Here is a 19354-nt window from a genome sequence, read left to right on the forward strand (position 1 = left end):
TATTATATTGCCGTAATTGAAAACATTTGTGTGCGCCTGTGTATACTCAAATATGCAACAATTATTGATACAAAATATGTTCAAACAGTATTTGAAACACAATTAGTGAAAAAAAATTAGATAAAATGCGCTTAGACATTGTAAATAAATAGCGCGAAAATATATTTGTGGCAACTCTGGCTGTTTGAGGACCGCGCGCAACATCTCCCGGGCGTGTACTGCATGAGCGACCATGCAGATTGTGACGTCATCGCAGAGCTTCTCGGCTCTATTGCAACAAAAGTAAGTACAATAGAATTTTTTTTTTATTTTTCCCGTGATCAGTGAACAGAACTTAACAGATTAGCAAAAAAAAAAATTTTTTTTTTTTTCAAAATGACATGCGCCTGTGTGGATAGCAGGATATTAGACCCCGAGCATGTTAAGGGTTAATCAAAATGATAATTGTTCTGTTGTAAATATTTTCACAATGCTTTGCAAATTACCTGCCAGAAAAAATTTCTGGTAGGTAATTTGCAACGTTAGGTTGCTATTATGTTTGTTTTCTTTTCATAGTGATTACCAAAGTGTAGTTACAGGATGAGAGCTACGCTCGTGGTGTCCCGTTTTTCCAGCCATGTCATATAATGCTTTGAAACTACTGACTTTTGGCCTCCACTACCACTTCACTTAAATTGTTCCAATCATAAAATTGTTTTTGCAAACACTGTTTGCAAAAGTGAATTTTCAAAATTTTGTTGGATAGCTTTGTTACAAATAGAGATGGCCTGACCAGGCCATCTCTATTTGACAAACCTGACCAGGATGGTCAGGTTTGTGCCAATGGGTTAGAACACCGAAGCTTCCAATCGTAACCATTAAAAACATTAACTTTGTCTGAAATAATGATAAGGCAAATACGATTGTCAACTGCACAAAAATGGGCACCACACAGCTTTCCTTGAAAACACAATCTTCGAGCATGCTCTTACTTTGGCCGAGTTGAGGAAGATCTGCTGACCAACAGCTTCCTCAAGGCGGTTTCTCCTCTCTACAGCTTTGCCTTTCAGCTGCCCCCAGTATTGTTGTACCTCCTCTTGCCGCGCCTCTACGGCATGTCTTTCTCGTGGATACGAAGCCTTCACCGAATCGGCAAGAAGGTTCACTCGTCGTACCTGTATAAATATATAGGTAAAATTAAAATGTTAACAATACTCATGCAGTACAGTACAAGTATGAAGAGAACAATCAGATATGCACTAAACTATCAACATTTTGTTCAATTTCTTCCTAATTAATTATTCTTTCGAATCACTATCCTGCCATACACCTTCCCACTATACTAGGTTAAATAATGCCCCTTATGATTCTTACACTACCTATACACGCCTTTATTTTTACAGTGTAACAATCACAATGCTTATATTATTACCAAGCACAATACCACTATTCCGTGCAGTTTAAAATTCATTTCAGCCTGTACCACATTAATTCCTCCAGCTTTTCACAATGTGAAATGTATTTAAGATGTGAAAAAATCTAACACAGTCATTGACAATTTCCAGGCACCACTTAATTAGCCTGACCACTATAAATTTTTCTGGTACTGTATGTTTATATATACTGTACAGTTCCAGATAACAGGTCCCTTTAAGTAAGGAATTCGATTATGCTCGACCCTATCAGCCTTAACTACGGTGAGTACAACGTTAGCAAGCCAACTGAATGACAGTATTTATGAGTAGAGACCTTTTAAAAAAATTTATTCCCTACAATCGAGAACCAAATTAATCTTCAAAGAACTTTTACACAAAATTAATACATTGAAGATGTAAAGCCTGTAATAATGCAGCCACAGCAATTTATGAGTGTCCATATTAAAAATGGTAATAATTTAATATAACCTTACCTTTTCTTCCACTGGTGCCAATTCTCTCTCTAGCTGATCATGCTTACGCTGGAGAGACTGCACCGTTTTCAAATCTCGACCCAGTTCATCAGTGTCCAGCTTCTCCATCTTCTCCACCATCCAGTCCCTGGTTTCATCACAGGTGCGATGGAACAGCTCTACACTGGATGCTCCCTCAAGACTACGTTCTTTTTGCTGCTTCAGACGATTGAGGTGAGCCCACTGGTCATGGATTTGCTTTTGCCGCACCTTGATCTTTTCTAACTGACTGTGTCCCGTGGCTTCAAAGTCTTTGACCATTTTATCAATTATTTCAATCCTTCTGCTTGCAGCTGACAAATCTGTGAGGAACTGCTCAAACTTCTGCTTAGCTGTCTCTACATCATCACCCTTCTCATCCTTCTTAAGGAGCTTTTCTTTTTCCCTCATCCATGTCTCAAAACCTTGACACTCTCTCAAGAAGGAGAAAAGTTTTATAGATTCTTCCAGATACAAGTGTCTCTTTTGGGCTAGTTCACACAAATCCCCATAAGATGAATTAATTAACTGCAAACGTTTTTCAACCGTCTCTGGTTCATCGAAGCCTCGTTTATTTCGAGCTGTAAATTAATAAAAAATATCTTTAGCCAAGAAAAAACTGCTGTAATGAAATTTCAGTTTCAAACTATAATATGCTAATTTGTTTCTTAAATCATAATGGTACAAATAATGATTCTTTGTTGATTGAACAATGCACTAACTGAAAACTGCTGAAGGGAATTTAAGTCTAGTTACTCTTCCATTATTACAGTCTTCCCCACATCTTTACAGATACTACTGTGAGTACTCCTGCTAGGAATCAATTACATACTTGCTAAGTACCTATCAGTAGATACCTAGCTCACAATATATGAACGGAAAGGAATGTGAAAAGTTCCAGTACATCCTGGACCTTTCTTAAATCACGTCAAGATGGTTACAGAGGCACATAATGGGTTCAGGAACTGAACCCCATAGTTCCTTTAGCTAGGCTAGTGACAATCTTGTGAAGCTAGTTGCACAATTTATTACATACACATATACATACATGTATGTACACACACACATTCATGTATACACACAGATACATGTACATATATACTATGTTAAGATTTACTCGTTCGGCGGGGATATTTTTAAGCCTCCTTGCTGAGCCTTAGGGTGGGGGCCCACTGGAGAAAACAGTTCTGCCCAGAATGATTAACAAAGGTGCTGCCAATTCATGAACTAAGTCCTTCCAAACCCTCCATTGGTATTTCAAGCTAAACTGATACAGCATTTTGAAATTTTGCATATGTAAATCTTAGTGTATCCTCAATTCATCAGTCTTAATGTCAGTGTACATCTGTGACTGAGGTCATAACAGCCTAAACACTACTGAATCAATTCAATCATCTGCAAAATTTCCCAGGTGCTGTTATCTGTAGGTGGGCACTGGGTATATTCTGCCATAATGTGTCTACTCATACAGTGGACATAGTCATTTGCAAGCAATAACTGACGAGCGCTACTGTATGCACAATGCAAAGAATGTGCAATATAAAAAATTGGTATTAGTGATAGGTAGGTTATAATGTGTTTGTACTTGCCTAAATGAGCTATTCTGGAAATACTGTATAGATAAATACTGTATGTTTATGTATGAGAATTATGAGTTGCCTTCGCCCAACAGTTTTCGAGCAGGTTCACACTCCTTATATACAGTATAAATATTACCAAATTATACTTACGAGGTGCCTTAGGCTTCCTCTTCTTCACTCTTTCAGTTTTCTTTACCATTCTGGTCTTCGGTACCATTCTCTTCTCGGGAACTTTAACTTCCTTTTTAACCCGAACATTAATTTTCTTTGGTTCACTGTCCCTGACATAATTGGCAGGAACAAAACCTTCTTCACCAGTACTTTTACGTACATTCCACCAATCTTGGTTGGTTTTGTTGATCAGGAACATCGTCTGTAATTCATATATTTTAATTGAAAGAACAAAAGATAAATGAGATGTTAACGTCAAAAATCCTAACATGAATAAGATCAAGATTTAAGAAACATAGAAGCAAAGTCTTCCAGATATTCATCACCAAAACTTATGAAAATATTTCATCAACAGAATGTTTACCTCTCCTTTGCCCATGTGCATTCCTTGACCTTGGAAGGAGTACCTAGCAATGACAGTAGGCAACTCTCGCTGTTCTGTAACACTTATCTCTTCAATTTTCTCCACAATTTCCTCGACCATAACTTCCTGAGGAACCATCTTCACTTCATCTACCCACTCATACTCCTCCTCGTCTCCTATGTTCTGCTGCTGTGACGTTAGCTACAAAGAAAATAAGTAGTATCATCCATTATTTAAGGGAGCAGTTTGTCATATTTACCATTTGTTTTATACAGAACTATTTTGAACTGTAGGGAAATGTATCATTTGACAAAATTTATGTAATGCAGATTCATAAAAAGTCAAAACATTCTCAAAACAAAAATTCTGATTGCCATAAACATTTGTTTGATAAAAGCAACACTTCCAATTTATAACACGTCAATTATTGAAAACGGGAATTAAAAAACATTAACTTTCAAAATACTAGGTGGCACTTGTTCATAACTTACATTTAAAACAGATATTCCTGACTTCATGAGCTTCTGCCCTTGGTTATTTACTGCCTTGATATCTCCCTCGTAGGCCTTAATTTCTCCCTCCAGTCGAGTGTGTAGCTGCAGCAGAGCCAGACCACTGGGCTCGTCCTCACCGTAGTCCTTTGACTGGCACAATGGCAGCTTTTCCTTGATCCATGATTCGGCCTCATTGGCATCAGCATTAAACTTTGAATAAAAATGTTATTTAGATTTCATTGTAAACAAATTTGAAACTGAATAAATTATTGTGTATATATCTATATCAATATATCTACATCTATCCATCTATATATCTATCTGTATCTATCTATATCTCTCTCACTATACTAAATTTGAATTATTCATTATCACTATTTGCAGACATTTTAACTACTGTACTTATTTTGTCATGAGTTGCATACTGTGATAGCTTGATTATTCATCTCTCAATTATCCAAATATCAGGATTATCCGACAGGTTTTGGGTTTATGTTGTGACGTGTTTTGTGATCTTGCTACAAAATTTCAAAAAATTCATAACTACTGATGTTAATGGCAAAGGGTTAAAGGTTTTTTTTGCTTCATATACAACTACTGTACTGTAATAACACAATTATAGAATGCATCTTAATTTTTTCTAGGTTAACATTATTTTGCATGAAATTAACACTTATTTTCAATAGTATATTCCTGTGAAAAATTGGGACCCCCTATTGTGTTTATAACGTCTAACACATGATCAAAAATCAGAAGCAATAACTTTTAGTGAATGTTTACAGTTTTCAGGCAGCCACAAGGCTTAATATGTAATAGATAACCATAAATTTACAACTTAAAGTCCTTTAAAAATTGCAAATTTTACCGAAGAAAGTTTCCCTTTAATTTTCTTAAGTACTTTCTTCTATGAACAAATCCACAGGAGCCTTGATGAGGGTTCAAACCTGTGTGCTGGGTGTTCACGAACCTTCATCAAGGCTCCAGTGGATTTATTCAGCGATATATACCACAATGTGATTTCTCCGAGTACTTTCTTCTATCATATTACTAATACTACATGGTACACCACAAATTCTTTCCACACATTTTCATTTCTAGTAACAATTTACAGTTTTCATGTGACATTAATTATTTGCTGTACTAGATACTTAAAAAAAATTTGTTGGCATCTTGGTAAATAAAAATAGCTACTAATTATCTAACCAAGATGTGACCAGCCCTACCAGCCCTACACCAGTACTGATATAGATACACAAATGAAGATAAAACTTACCAAGCATGCTTCAGCTGCGTCTTCCAGTTGTTTCCGCCGATCACTTGCGTACTGGTCTAGACGCCGCCACTTCTCTTTCAGAGCGGCAATACGTTCACTAATGGCCTTAGCGTCAGGATGACCAGCCTTGAACAGTGCTTCTCCTGATCTCATGACTTTCTCTGCCTTAGGACGACGGGCACGCATTTCATCTTCTAAAGCCTGATCACCAGGAATAAAGTAAATAAAGCAGTAAAGGTAACAAATATAATTAAGCCACTATTTACCTAAAAGTGTAAAATTCTAACACTATGTACAATCCATAAAAAATGTAATTAGTAAGCCACTCTGCAAAGCATCACAAATGCTACAAACTCAAGCCACAATAAAACAATTTACAAAATTTGAAGCAAATAAAGTAATAGGAAAATAAAGAAAAGACCTTATTTTAAACCCTTCAAAAAAGTTAATGGCCAAAGCTGGATAAGACTTCACCTTGCAACACAAAAAGGAGCAAAACACCAAACACCGAATTCAAAAAAATGGCTTTACCTTAAGGGGAGCATCTTGCTGGTGCCGGAGCAGGGTTGTGTTAGAACAGAGAGCACCAGGGTGAGGAGGGTAAGTACAGGGAGCCATTAGTGATAAGGTACCAAATGCGTTGTCACCTTTATTAACGAAATTGAAGACTACACTACAACCAAACCTAAAGCAAATGTGTTAAATGATGAAACCACCACCAAATATTTCGAAGACCACTGAAGGAAGCCGGAGGGTTCGGAAGGTAAGGAGGAGTTGTGTATACACACACTAAACCATTTAATCAAATTTGTGAAGCACAAATTTTCAACCACACAATTTGAAACGGCATAACTCATTCACATGCACATGGGTTTCCAGGGTATTATTTAACAAGATTTGTAAAATTATAAATACTGTATAAAGAGGTAGGTTATTAACACTTTCGCGCTTTCCGCAAAGGTCACTCAGCCAACCGAATGTGCGCGCAGCGTTTTTATCGCTTAAGCGTAAAAACAAAAATGTGTATACTCTTTTTACTCTTCTGACCTTAGTTCTCATGCTACGTATTTCATTTTGGTACCAACGTGTTCGCAATAAAATTCTCTAGAAGAACATCAGTAAAAAAAGTCACGAAACGTATAGGGATACCAGCACCAAATAAATAACTACGAAGATGACTCGCCGTGAGCGCCCATCAGCAACAAAATGTTTTTACTCTTGGGATTGTAATCACCTCCACACTTATTCTACAGCGTTAATTTTGGTATCAATGGACTCGCAATGAAATTCCCAACACGGTGATATGAATATAAGCGTAGAATAATGATGCGGCCCGCCCGCAAGAGTGTGGGAAGTGGTGAAATTGTTACCCGGTATCGGTGACGGGACGACGCACGGCGCTTTGAAAGTTTATACTTATTTCACTCTCATGACATTAATTTTCTATGTACGTCATTCATTTTTGTGTCAATGTGTTCGCAATAGAATGTTCTATGTGCCCATAGGTAAAAAATATCAACAAAGCGTAAGTTAGAATAGCGCCAAATATAAAACAACGCTGGAACATATCAGTGAGCGTCAAACACACACGAAATGTTTTTACTTTTGTTATGTTTGTCAAGTTTATACTTGTTGCACACAGTTATTTTTGGTTGTATATTGATCGGAATAAAATTCCCTAAACAGACATATGCATATAATACATGATATGGGGGAAGCATTACCAGTATAAACGGCTAAAGTCACCCACCTGCAACCCGTTTGGGACAAAATACCATTTGATCGAAGTTATCCACACCTTTCATGAACTTATTGTACCATGCAGCCTAGTGGTGAGAAAGAGAGCCTCATAGCGCGCAGTTTGAAACAAACCCAAAGTAAATCGGATAAAAATTGAATTTTATACAAATATTTTAAAAGAGGACTCAACTTTATGTCCACTATGCGTTAGCGTTAGACGAAACGGGACGCGCCGGCGCGTCCAGATAGCGCGAAAGTGTTAACAAATACAAGACTGCTTATGTATCTTAACTTACAAGCACATGCATACTAAGGATACTGCAGCTCCCATTTTAAGTCCATTTTTTCACTACTCCAACAATGAAAACATTCTAATGTGTCCGATTCACTTGAGCACCTGCTTGATACCTGCTTTTGAACTGTCTCCCATTGTTCATGTACCAAACATTCCAAATAATCCGTCCCTTTATGCTATCTGTGACCAGCCTCAACAGATTAACAGTTATCTTGGAAAATTTCAGGCATACCTATTTGTGTTCACCTACTTGTCTCTTTGGAAAGCAACTATTTAGATCTAGAGCCCAATCTCCCTCAATAACACTCTACAATGAACTATAATTAAAAAAAAAAAAAAATTTTTTAGGGAGGGTTGCTTATTTTTTCCTTGTTCTAAGAAGTGATGTACAAGTGACTTATCAAGTGAGGATATATAGGTCCTCACTTGATAAGTCCTCATTATTACAGTGAACAATGGAAAGGTAAGTATACTAGTATTGTTTTTAATACTGTACCATGTATATAAATTAAATTGTCAGTTAATACAGTAATAAAAGACCAATGTATATGTAGCTGCATATTGTACATACATGTGCAGGAAATTAATTGTGTAAAAAGCAACGAGTTAATGTGAGAAGAAAACGGCAATGAAGATCATTTCAACATCTACAGGCAACTAACAAGAGACTATGAACATGCTGGGAAAAAATCAGTGTGGAAAGTTCCAGAATCTACAGATTAGTGAACAAGCTGTGCTATCTATTTACAGACAATTCGTAGAGAGATAATGCATCAGTACTCATAATGTAGAAAGAAACGAGGAAACGCTAAACACAGTATACTGTATCAATCAAAATTGTATTGAAGAGAGAAATATGACATGTATTAGATTTATTTTATATTAAAGCAGGCCAGATTACATAAATTCTTAAATTAATTTACTGTATTTTATACATTAAATATCCAGTGAAAACAATAAAAAAAATCTACATTTATTCAGATATTGAGAAAGTGCAAAAAATTCCAAGCCACCTACCTTGTGTTTCTGCTGGAGGGAGATAACTGCTCGTATATCTTTTGCAGTTACTCCTGCCTGACATATTCTCTGTTTCTCAATAACCCAAGCCTCCTCCTCTTCCATATCTACTTCAAACTGGAACAGATCTCTTGCTTCCTCCAATTTCAAGCGCCTTTCTGCAGCCTTCTTCAAAAGAACCTGTTGCCCTTGATTGAGCTCTTGCAATCTTTTCTGAAGCAATGGTGCATCCTTGTGTACCGACGTCATGCACGCTTCACCCTGCTTGTTTAGACGCTTAATTGTCTCGCCCATGGAGTGCACTTGAGACTCCATTAACGAATGTTTTTGCAGCAAATCCTCCACTGCAAGCAAGTGTCTACCAACATCACCGGAACAGAAGTTCACCTGAGAAAATAAGCAATTAATGCACATTTTCCCAATATAATCATCATAGCATAAAATATATTTGGACAAAATTATGTAGCTAAGGACAGAAACAAGAATATTGATAACTTCTAAAGAATACTGTATATAGCAGTTCACACTAATGACTTTGGGATTTTTTTGTGTAAACAATTTGCATTTTATACTCACTTCAAGTTCCTTGATTGATGCAGTGATGGTGTCTACCTCTCTCATGATACCAACAAGAATACAGCAGTTTTGTAGGTGAATCTTGTGTTTATTGAGAAGATCCAAGAGTTCACTCCATTTTCTCAAGATATCTTTCTCCTTCTTACGAATAGCTACCTTACCATGGTAATTTTCTACATCCAACTCATCAGCCATTTTAGTTAAATCTTCAAATCTTTCTTGCTGAAGGAAGAATGAAACAATTATTGTATTACAGAATAATATTACTACAAAAATATCAGATACTGTTAAAAAAAACTTTCTGCAGGATTCAGCAAGTCCCAGAGTATGCTTCGAATGTTTGAAAAATGAACACAAAATATGAATAATCACACTAATCTGTGTTTACAGTGCTAAACACCTACAAATTGAACTCTTCCCAAAACAAACAAAAACCTACCCTTGCAAGAATATCAGCACTGATGGCCTCGTGCTTTTTGACAGTAGCCTCGACTTGAGCCAAGTTACTTCCGTACCGTGGATCACTCAACACTTGGATCATTTCCTCCAAGTAACCTTTTCGAAGAACACTCTACAGAGAAGAAAACAATACAAAATTATTGGTTTCTCAGCCATAAGGCAAAATTGTGTGTGAGAATTACTGTATTTGTTCTCTACTACAGCTACATTTTACAATATATATATATTAAGTGGTCCTTTAGTTACAGTTGACTGTCCAGATCCAGTCCTAAATCCTTCCTTGCACAAGTTCTTTAAACTTTTTATACAATTTGTAGGTTGAATTGCTGCACTTTTTCTGAATTCCATTTGTCCATACTGAATTCCACTTGCCAAGTATTACTCTTGAGTCTTTGTTTAAATAATTTTGAAGAGTACTACAATCAATCCCTTATTTCTCAAAGAAATTTAGTATTATCTGCAAGCCTTTTCATATACTATCTCTTCAGGTAGATTATTCTGTGTAGGTAAATGAACATTATTAGCACTAGTACTGAGCCTGGTGGGACTCTACTACTACTCTACTACTGACATACCTTGTCTGATTCACTGCTATCACTATCATTCTATTAGGTTAGACAAATTTTGATCAATTTTCATTCTATACATGTCTTTTGCCCACGTGTGCAGGGTGCGGTGGTGTGGCAATTGCCCAAATATGCCTGCGTAGGAGTCAAGCTTTGGCTCTTTGGTCCCATCTCAACTTTTAATAGTTACAGTATACAGGTTTCCAAGCCTGCTGGGCTAATGTCTGCACTTGATAATTATATGGAGCCTGTCTTGACTAATTAATGCATTCCATTTGTTCACTATCCTGATAATGAACAATTTCTAATGTAGGCACCTTATTTTGGTACTTTTGTTTCAACCTATGGTGTTCACTTGTTCATATACCATCCATCCCAAATCTGTACAAGTCAGACAAGTCCTTGTCTGACTTAGCATACATATCAGAGCTTAATTAGGAGCCATTCACTAGATCATTAACACAAATGGTACAGCTAATTAAATGCAAATCTGTATTGGCAAACTGAGCATGGTATGTTAATTTCTGTCACCAGATGAACAGAAATGTATGCAAGTACAGTAATTAAGAAGCGGCTACATATGACGTGTGTGGCACTACATGTGCAGTACCAACCTGTGGAACACACTCACTGCACAGCTGGACTAGCCAGTGTGAAAGGCACACATGTGTATGATCAATTATACCTAAAGATATACCAGCTTGTGATGGCAACTTAAAAGAATTTTACCTTTTTGTCAAATTTATAAGCAAGTTGCTCAAGCCTTTCTTGCCTTAGTAGTTCATCTCTGAGGGCTACCTCCCGTCGATGCTCGGCCTTCTCTAGATTGTTCCACTCTCGCTCAATGTCGTGAACTAACTGTCCATCTTTGGGGATGTATGCAGGCTGGTTCAAAGCTTTAAGGCTTGCATTAATGGAGAAAAAAAGTGCTTCTATTTCACTTCTTTCTTTGTACCTAAAAGTAAAGATTAACAAAACGTCATTATTATTTTTTTTTTTTTGCAATGCCATCTAGATAGTACAGTGCACAAATATATTAAGAAGCAATAAACAAAGGAAATTATCATTAATTTAATGTACCAATATATAAAAAATATATATTTAAAATGTAAACAAGCAACCTACACAAGGGTGTGTGTGTAGACCACTACGTATATACAAAATGGACGAGCAACCACTATATACAAAATTTCCTGAATATCGTTTATACAGTACAGTATTTTATTATACAAAAATCAGTTTCTTTTGCATTATTGCTTTCTTTTGTATAATTAGAAAGTTTTACTTCTTATTTGTGAAGTTAAATTTAATGGTTTTAAAATCCTTAAAATTAATTAAAAACAAAAATAAAGGATACTTAAGCAAGGAGGATTCATTTTGTACTAAGTTTCTAATGAATCATGAAAGACAAATTTGTAAGAAAAATTTATAGGACAAACTTAAGTTTGCAGGTAAATAATTCCTCTCAGTTCCTTTGTTTGTATTGTCAATGTAACTGATAATAATTGCCATTTCAAAATTCAAGTATTGTAGTTGGAATTTTTACTGCACGACACATTTGCCTACATCTTCAGTCTGGTGCAGTTCAAGAAAAATACAATACTGTACGTAAATTTGCGACTAGAATGTCAACTATTTTCATATTGCATAATCATCTTACTGGAGTACTGAATTTACACAATTAAGAGGTTCTGTAAACATTTTACTAACTTGGGTGGCTTCTCTTCGGTTCTGTATTTTTTGAAGTGGATGAGCAACTTTTGGATGCCATCGAGGGAGTTGGGAAACTTTCGACTATCAAGCTCAACAATCTTCATGATGATCCACTCCAGCAGGGTGGTGGTGATCTTCTCATACTTAGACTTGCAGTCATCCACATCTTTCATTTGATTCATAATCTGCACAGAACCAAAATGTACGTAGACACAATAAATAATACATCCAAGAGCAGGTCATATTACTATCAGTTATCAAAAACTTGTATTGTACAATAAAATTTACATCAATCTAATTATTTGTTTATTTTACCTCCCCATTTAGTGAATTTACTGAAGTCCATTTATTAAACCATTCAATTTGTGTGCACCATTAACTGGCCGTGGAATCAGTGAAGAAAGTCTTACATGCTTACAGAGCAGTCTTTCAATATCTGCTCCAAATGGTGCTCCACTAAGCAGATCCACACACACCAGTCTTTACATCACCCAAAGAAATTGTAACCAAACCCACCTCAGCTTATCACAACTTTCAGATAATCTAAACATTAAAAGTCACTAAAAAAAAAAAGGTGACATGAGAGTGCTGCAAATGTTTTTGTTTGCCCAATTTACAGCGCACACATTTTGTATCAATCTTTAAAATACATTTTTATTATACAGAACTATTTTAATATTTTTAAACTTATCTCCAGCAAGTTTGTACTCATTCCAGCTTATCCAAAAGACTTGATAATTTGGAACAAAAATGTCAGCATAATAGTTATTTAAACATCATCCTTTACAGTATACAAGAAATGACCGTCAAACATCAAGGGCTATTATCTGCACTAATTGTCTTGCAGTTAATCCAGACTTTCAAGTAATCTGGATTCTCACACCCTCCCCCCATTCCCCCCAATAAATAACTTACATTGGCAATTCTCTTTGATCCTTTTAACTCATTCTTCATACGAGCAAAGGTGTGGTAGTACGAGGCCACGTACGTGATGATAGACTTCTCGTCAGGTTTGCTTGTATCCACATCTGGATTAAGAAGAAATTGAACTCGGTAAGAACATGTGTTTAAGTACAAAGTCTAAAATAGCATGTTTTTATGACCCCAATATAAGCCAAATGTTCAAGTGTAATGTACTGGTAAGAAATACCTTCAGCGTCGAGAATCTTGGCAATTCCCAACTCGTTGTGAGCCACATCAAAGGCATTGTTGAGATTATCAATGTGATTCTTTGGGATCAGGGAATTGTAGTCTATGATATCTGGCCGATGGGCATGAATAAGGGCATTGAAACCCAAGCCATCCCTCCAGGATCCTTAACAAAATGAATATTTCAAGTTAATAAAGTTTGGAGTAAAAGGCTTCATTATATTTCAGTTTGTATGGTAGTACTGTACCACAAAATGAATTAAAAACTTTTTTCCCAAATATATTTAAACATTATATACAAGTTCTCTATACAGATAAAATTAGATGAATAATAGTGTATTATTACTGGTTATTTACAAGATTAATATCAAAACAAATATGGATAATAATTATAGAGTTGAAGACATTTATGGTAGAGAAGTAAGTATTATAAGTTGACATTGAGCTCACGTGAGAAGTCCTCGATGCTGACCCCCCGGTAGCCCGCTGTCTTCCTCTGACACCACAACAACAGCGCGTCTTTCGCCGATTTCTTCTCGCTGCTCTCATTTTCTTCATCCTAATAAAATACAACCTATCAATATGTGGTGATTGTGCAGAGTATTGTCCTTTTCCAATATACAGATGTAGGCACAATACTGGAACTCAAGATTAATAGAACACTTACAAAAATTCACAAAGGACAAAATACACAAAGTAAAAACTGCCTTGGGAAAAACTGAGGAGTTTCCAAAGCCTCAGCACAAACGCACAGCTACACTTATACAAAGTCACGTTGCAACTAATACCCTCCAGTACCAGTATATACAGTACCTTAAAGAAAACTAACATGCAAAAGCTACACGCAGGAAAAATATGGCACTAACAAGAGCAGCATATCTTCAACTATATGATCAGACAAGCCAAGAGTTCCATGAACATCTGAGCATACAGCCACTAAACATCATACTACAATTCCCAAAGCTGTGGCCCAAGAGCTTAGATCTAGTCGATGGAAACCCAACCCCACAATACACCATTCATAAAGGAAACATTTATCAGCAACCCCTACCCCTCTTAACCACTTAACCCAACCACTTGGGCAGGACGGTAGAGTGAGGATCTCACTTCATGCAGGTCGGCGTTCAATCCCCGACCATGCAAGTGGTTGGGCATCATTCCTTTCCCCCGTCCCATCAAAATTCCTTATCCTGACCCCTTCCAAGTGCTATATAATCGTATTGGCATGGCGCTCTCTCCTGATACTTCCCTTCCCCCTCTTAAAATATAATAAATCAATAAATAACAAAATAAACTTTAGACAGCTCATCAAATAAGGAACAAAAGCATTAGTGTGTATATGTAAATACTACTTAGTATTCATCTATAGACATCCATATATTCCAAATTATACGTGAAGAACTTCACTCACTCTCAGCTCCCTGACAAGAGAGCAAACTTAGCTTAGCTGCCAACATACACACAAGTGTTAGCAAGGCGGACAGCCTCCCTGCTGTATTTCCTATGTCCAAGCTTCTCTCTTCCCTCGTGCTTCTCCTTCCTCTTTACTACCCCCAAAAAACGAAAGTGATGCTACATGGATGTGACTCTTACTAACTGTTTACGAAGTGCTATATAGTCAACTTGGCAAACTAATTTTGAGAAAGCTAATCTCAAAATTACCTTAGCTTATCAAGACAATGTTTTATACAAGTTTATTTCTATTTTACTTAAGTTTATTTCTGTCACAATTCACAATCACTTTTGTATAATGGTCAATAACTATATTAAATACAGAAAGAAACAATGAAAGCAAGAAAAAATGGTTGAGTAAATTAAGAAGTTGATACTGCCTGTATTGACCCTCCCCCCCCCCCCCTTCCTCTCCACCCTAGACCTCTGATACTCTAAATACAGATTGTTGAAAACTGGACTCTATTGCCTACCATTTCTAACCTTTCCCCATCCACCCGCAATTCCACACTTCTAGCACTGCCAGCCAGCCAACATCGAAGTGGTTCCGATGAGCGGCGTTCCCACGGGCCGGTCTATAGTGACTAGTCCTCCTGGTTGGCGACCTGTACTTACCACGTCTATCTCGATCTCCTGGATCTGGAAGCGGAGGATGATTGTCCAGATGAGGCCGAGGATGAGCCGCGGGTTGCCGTCCACGATGTCCTCTGCGCCAATACTCTCCAGCCGCACCTGTGGGGGGTAGTGCAGGGGACGCCTGGTTACTGGCAGGGTATGTGTGTGTATGTGGTGGGGAGGTGCAAGGGGATGTAAAATATACTACTCATATACAGCAAGCTGAAATAAAAGGGCGAAATGAAATGTGGAAGGCACACTTCTATGCACAGCTTCAAAACCTGATACAGGAAAAACATTTTAGTACACCAACCTGACAACGCTAGAAAAAAAGGAGAGGGAAGGGGAGAGACATGATAAGAGACGTATAAAATACTTTGTGGGACTGACACTGGAAATAAGAGTAAATGTTCACAATGCATACCAATAAAACAAGGGAACGTGCGTGCATGGACGCTCGAGACTGTCACAGATGCTAGAAAGTTTTAGTTTAGCGTAATAGTAGGAAAATGGAATGAACTAATGGAGCAAACTATTCAGAATTTTAGATGTAGGTATGATAGGCCGGGAGTCATTGCTTTAGACAACCGGCGCCTAGAAAGGCGGGGTCTAAGAGTTAATGCTCAATCCTGCAGACATAAATAGGCGAGGACAAACAAGCGTGTATACAGTAGGAAAGGACAAGTTCTTGGCCTTCCAAATCACCTGCCAAGCCCTCTACTGGCCAGCAATATTAACGGAAGAAACAGGCCGCACCAAGCGAGGTGAGCCAACCATACCACTCCAAGACCAGGCTCATGGTCTACCACCCACACCTACCTTTTCTCATCTTTATTAAAAACACACAGTATAAATGTCATATACACATTAATTTACAAAGGAAATAAATTACATAGTTTATATAATTTATCAATGTTTCAAATCACAGAACTTTACCCACACCTACTGGCTACCTACAAGCTTACACGAGGTGTCAGTGAGTGCGCTAAAAGTAACGTGTCTAGTTTACGTGTAGACACGTTACCTGTTTCCAGAGTTCTTTTACTCACAAGAAGGGCGTGGCGGGCGCCCCCAGGACACCCTTGGGCGTGGCTGCCATATCCGCGGACACTTAGGTAGCGGAAGCAAGGGGCCATCAGCCGGCCATCATTGATGCAATCTTCACTGTTCATTAAACCAGCACTCAACATCAATAATGTGGATATTAACCCGGCGGGTGTTTATGTACACTAACCACATTACTGGTCACCGTTATTCAGAGCACCTCGGTACTTTATCCTATCATGTCCACACAAAATATGCCTCGAACACGATTGATTGATTGATTAATGAAGATTAAGCCACCCAAAAGGTGGCACGGGCATGAATAGCCCGTAAGTGGTGGCCCTTTTGAGCCATTACCAGTATCAAGAGCTGATACTGGAGATCTGTGGAGGTGCGACTGCACCCTGCGTGACGGGACATGTCTCCCGTGTCTGTGGCCTCGAACACAAACTAACAATTACTTTAAACTAACAGAGAAATAATGTAGATACAGTGAGGTAAGGTTGGTGGGGGGAAGGGTGGAGGGTAGTGGCGAGGCAGTAACCTGGTGTGGTCTCCGTTGACCTACACCAGGTAAAGGTTTAATAAACAGAACCTTTACCTCAGTCAGGTGAAGTAAAGGTTCTGTTTGCATACCTTGTTCTTTAATACCACCACCACGTTTGTCCGCCACCCCCCCCCACCCCCTCTCCTCCTAGAACACGCAAGCTGGACCAGGATCAAGGAGACACAAGATAATTATCAGGACAAAGCACTAAGCCAATATTATTATAGAGCACATGTGAGGAACACGAGGACAAAGAGCTGAGAGATGAGCGAGTAAAGGAAAGGTGTCCAGCTTTTTCAACCATCGGGGATTGAACGCCAACTGTAAGAGAAGCAACGCCGTTAATGTACCGACCGGTCTAAATGATGGACGCTGTCGCAAGATGAAAACCTAATTGATTAAGCTCAGCAAGATGAAAATATTCTGGCAGAGCGAGGCAGGCAGGGGTTCCCATCCCCCCTAAGGGAAGGCAGGGAGGGCCCCCTAAGGGAAGGCAGGGAGGGCCCCCTAAGGGAAGGCAGGGAGGGCCCCCTAAGGGAAGGCAGGGAGGGCCCCCTAAGGGAAGGCAGGGAGGGCCCCCTAAGGGAAGGCAGGGAGGGCCCCCTAAGGGAAGGCAGGGAGGGCCCCCTAAGGGAAGGCAGGGAGGGCCCCCTAAGGGAAGGCAGGGAGGGCCCCCTAAGGGAAGGCAGGGAGGGCCCCCTAAGGGAAGGCAGGGAGGGCCCCCTAAGGGAAGGCAGAGGTGGTTACGGAGATGTCAAGAACCAGAGACCCGACACAGACCACGGGTACAAACTATCATGGCTTGTATGGTATTAACCCGGGTAAATAAGCAGTTCAAGTTATGAAGAAGCAGGCCATTAGGACCTGGCCGCATACCGGCATGGCAACTGAAGATGCTGCATGGATAATTGTGTACACCATTAACAAAGTCTAATGAAATATTAACTAATGGGAAGCGCCTTGGTATCTGGACGACTGAAAAACACTGTATAAAACACACACATGGTAGCTGACCTGAATTATCTACGTAAGCACTAGGACAATACAAGAAAGAGGGGAGCGTGAAACCTTGGGAATGGAACTTTGAAATGGGAAGAGAAAATGGTTAAGATGGGCTCCCTGCCCCTCTCCTTGCGCCTTAGTCAGGTCTAATAAAACCTGACAAGCGTTCTATTATAGTTACACCCAGAAAGGAAAGAAAAAGCCGGATGGATTGCATCGTTTTAGGCTGCCAAAAAAGCAATACCGTCACCATAAAAAGAGGAGTACGCAAGGCGCTAGAGTAATTGGCCAGGTACTTCACTAGCCAAGGGAGTATCTGTCAAACTGCCGCCTCTTCTGATACATCGCATTTTTTCGATCATACCGTCAAAATAGCGGAGATTTAATACAATTTAAAACATCGTAATATTGACGTCTATACATCAGATTGGAGGTTTCTAGCGTTCTCTATTGCCTACCTGGGGGACAGCTTTTCACGGTGGATGATCCGGTTCTGTTCGTTAGGAGATTAAGGATCCCTCTTCCTACTGTGCCAGCAATTTATTCAATATAGTGACTCGAACCGGAGTTCTGGTGATTCCCAGATACCTGTCTTAACCGACTCGGCCATGATGGCACAAAAGCCAACCAACCCGGAACTCTACCGAGAGGGAGGTTGTGGAGGACCCGAATTAGAGCCCAACCAGGATGCTACAGTGGGGTCCGCCCACACCCTGGCCTGTAGGTAATGGTGTCCACACTACTCTTACGCCCTACTGTCACATCACAAAGAAATCACAATAGCATAATGTACCAATGAGAACAATTTGAGAATCATGAAGTGACTCGAACCGACGTTCCTGGTGTTTCCCAGACAACACCTGCCGCATGTTAACCTGAGTAGGATTACCTACTTGTAGTAGTAAATGTAACTTTTCCTTATGATCATGACAATTTTACGACGTCATCCTTTAAGACGTGTGATGTCAACAAATTATATTTTTCATCGGTCTGCTCCTTTCCTTAAGGAGTGCGGGTGTTTGTCGTCTTCAGTGCCTCGGGTCTCTACACTGACTGTCGTGCTGCTATATTGAGTATCTACCGCCCAGTACATGATCGCCTTCGAACCTCTAGCTTTCCTTCGTGATTAATGTAGGCATGGTTGGGACGTGTTGGTCTTGCGACGGTCCGGGAACGTCACCTCGAGCGTTACGGTACAAATGTCCCCGCCTGTTCCAATTAGTTATTACTTCACGTTCCCAGAACCTCAAATAGAACCATAGATCCTAGTCCATTTTCCCATGCATGATTACCTTCACCAAATAACATTTCAAAATTCGTGCACATATACCTGCATTTTTATCACTTTCGTCATTTTGCCGTAGTGGTTGAGTAAATGCTAAAATACAATC

The 19354-nt window shown here is 38.9% G+C and overlaps 1 protein-coding gene across 17 annotated transcripts in view; it reads right to left on the reverse strand.

Moving 5' to 3' along the window:
• The window catches only part of kst (spectrin beta chain, non-erythrocytic 5 kst), a 242070-nt gene that overhangs the window by 74479 nt on the left and 148237 nt on the right, over positions 1 to 19354 (reverse strand). For 15 of the 17 annotated variants that reach the window (XM_045767218.2, XM_045767217.2, XM_045767219.2 and 12 more), the window contains exons 4-19: positions 15371 to 15487; positions 13754 to 13862; positions 13305 to 13469; positions 13070 to 13182; positions 12152 to 12339; positions 11171 to 11396; positions 9856 to 9987; positions 9417 to 9638; positions 8841 to 9227; positions 6320 to 6337; positions 5789 to 5989; positions 4513 to 4725; positions 4022 to 4222; positions 3637 to 3859; positions 1889 to 2487; positions 972 to 1154 (exon numbers count right to left, since the gene is read on the reverse strand). In XM_045767218.2, coding sequence (XP_045623174.1) covers positions 972 to 1154; positions 1889 to 2487; positions 3637 to 3859; positions 4022 to 4222; positions 4513 to 4725; positions 5789 to 5989; positions 6320 to 6337; positions 8841 to 9227; positions 9417 to 9638; positions 9856 to 9987; positions 11171 to 11396; positions 12152 to 12339; positions 13070 to 13182; positions 13305 to 13469; positions 13754 to 13862; positions 15371 to 15487 — 3297 coding nt within the window. The remainder of the gene's footprint in view (positions 1 to 971; positions 1155 to 1888; positions 2488 to 3636; positions 3860 to 4021; positions 4223 to 4512; positions 4726 to 5788; positions 5990 to 6319; positions 6338 to 8840; positions 9228 to 9416; positions 9639 to 9855; positions 9988 to 11170; positions 11397 to 12151; positions 12340 to 13069; positions 13183 to 13304; positions 13470 to 13753; positions 13863 to 15370; positions 15488 to 19354) is intronic. The other 2 variants (XM_069317861.1, XM_045767221.2) reach the window with 1 other exon arrangement.

This window comes from Procambarus clarkii, chromosome 89 (genome assembly GCF_040958095.1).
Source record: "Procambarus clarkii isolate CNS0578487 chromosome 89, FALCON_Pclarkii_2.0, whole genome shotgun sequence".
Lineage (NCBI taxonomy): Eukaryota > Metazoa > Arthropoda > Malacostraca > Decapoda > Cambaridae > Procambarus > Procambarus clarkii.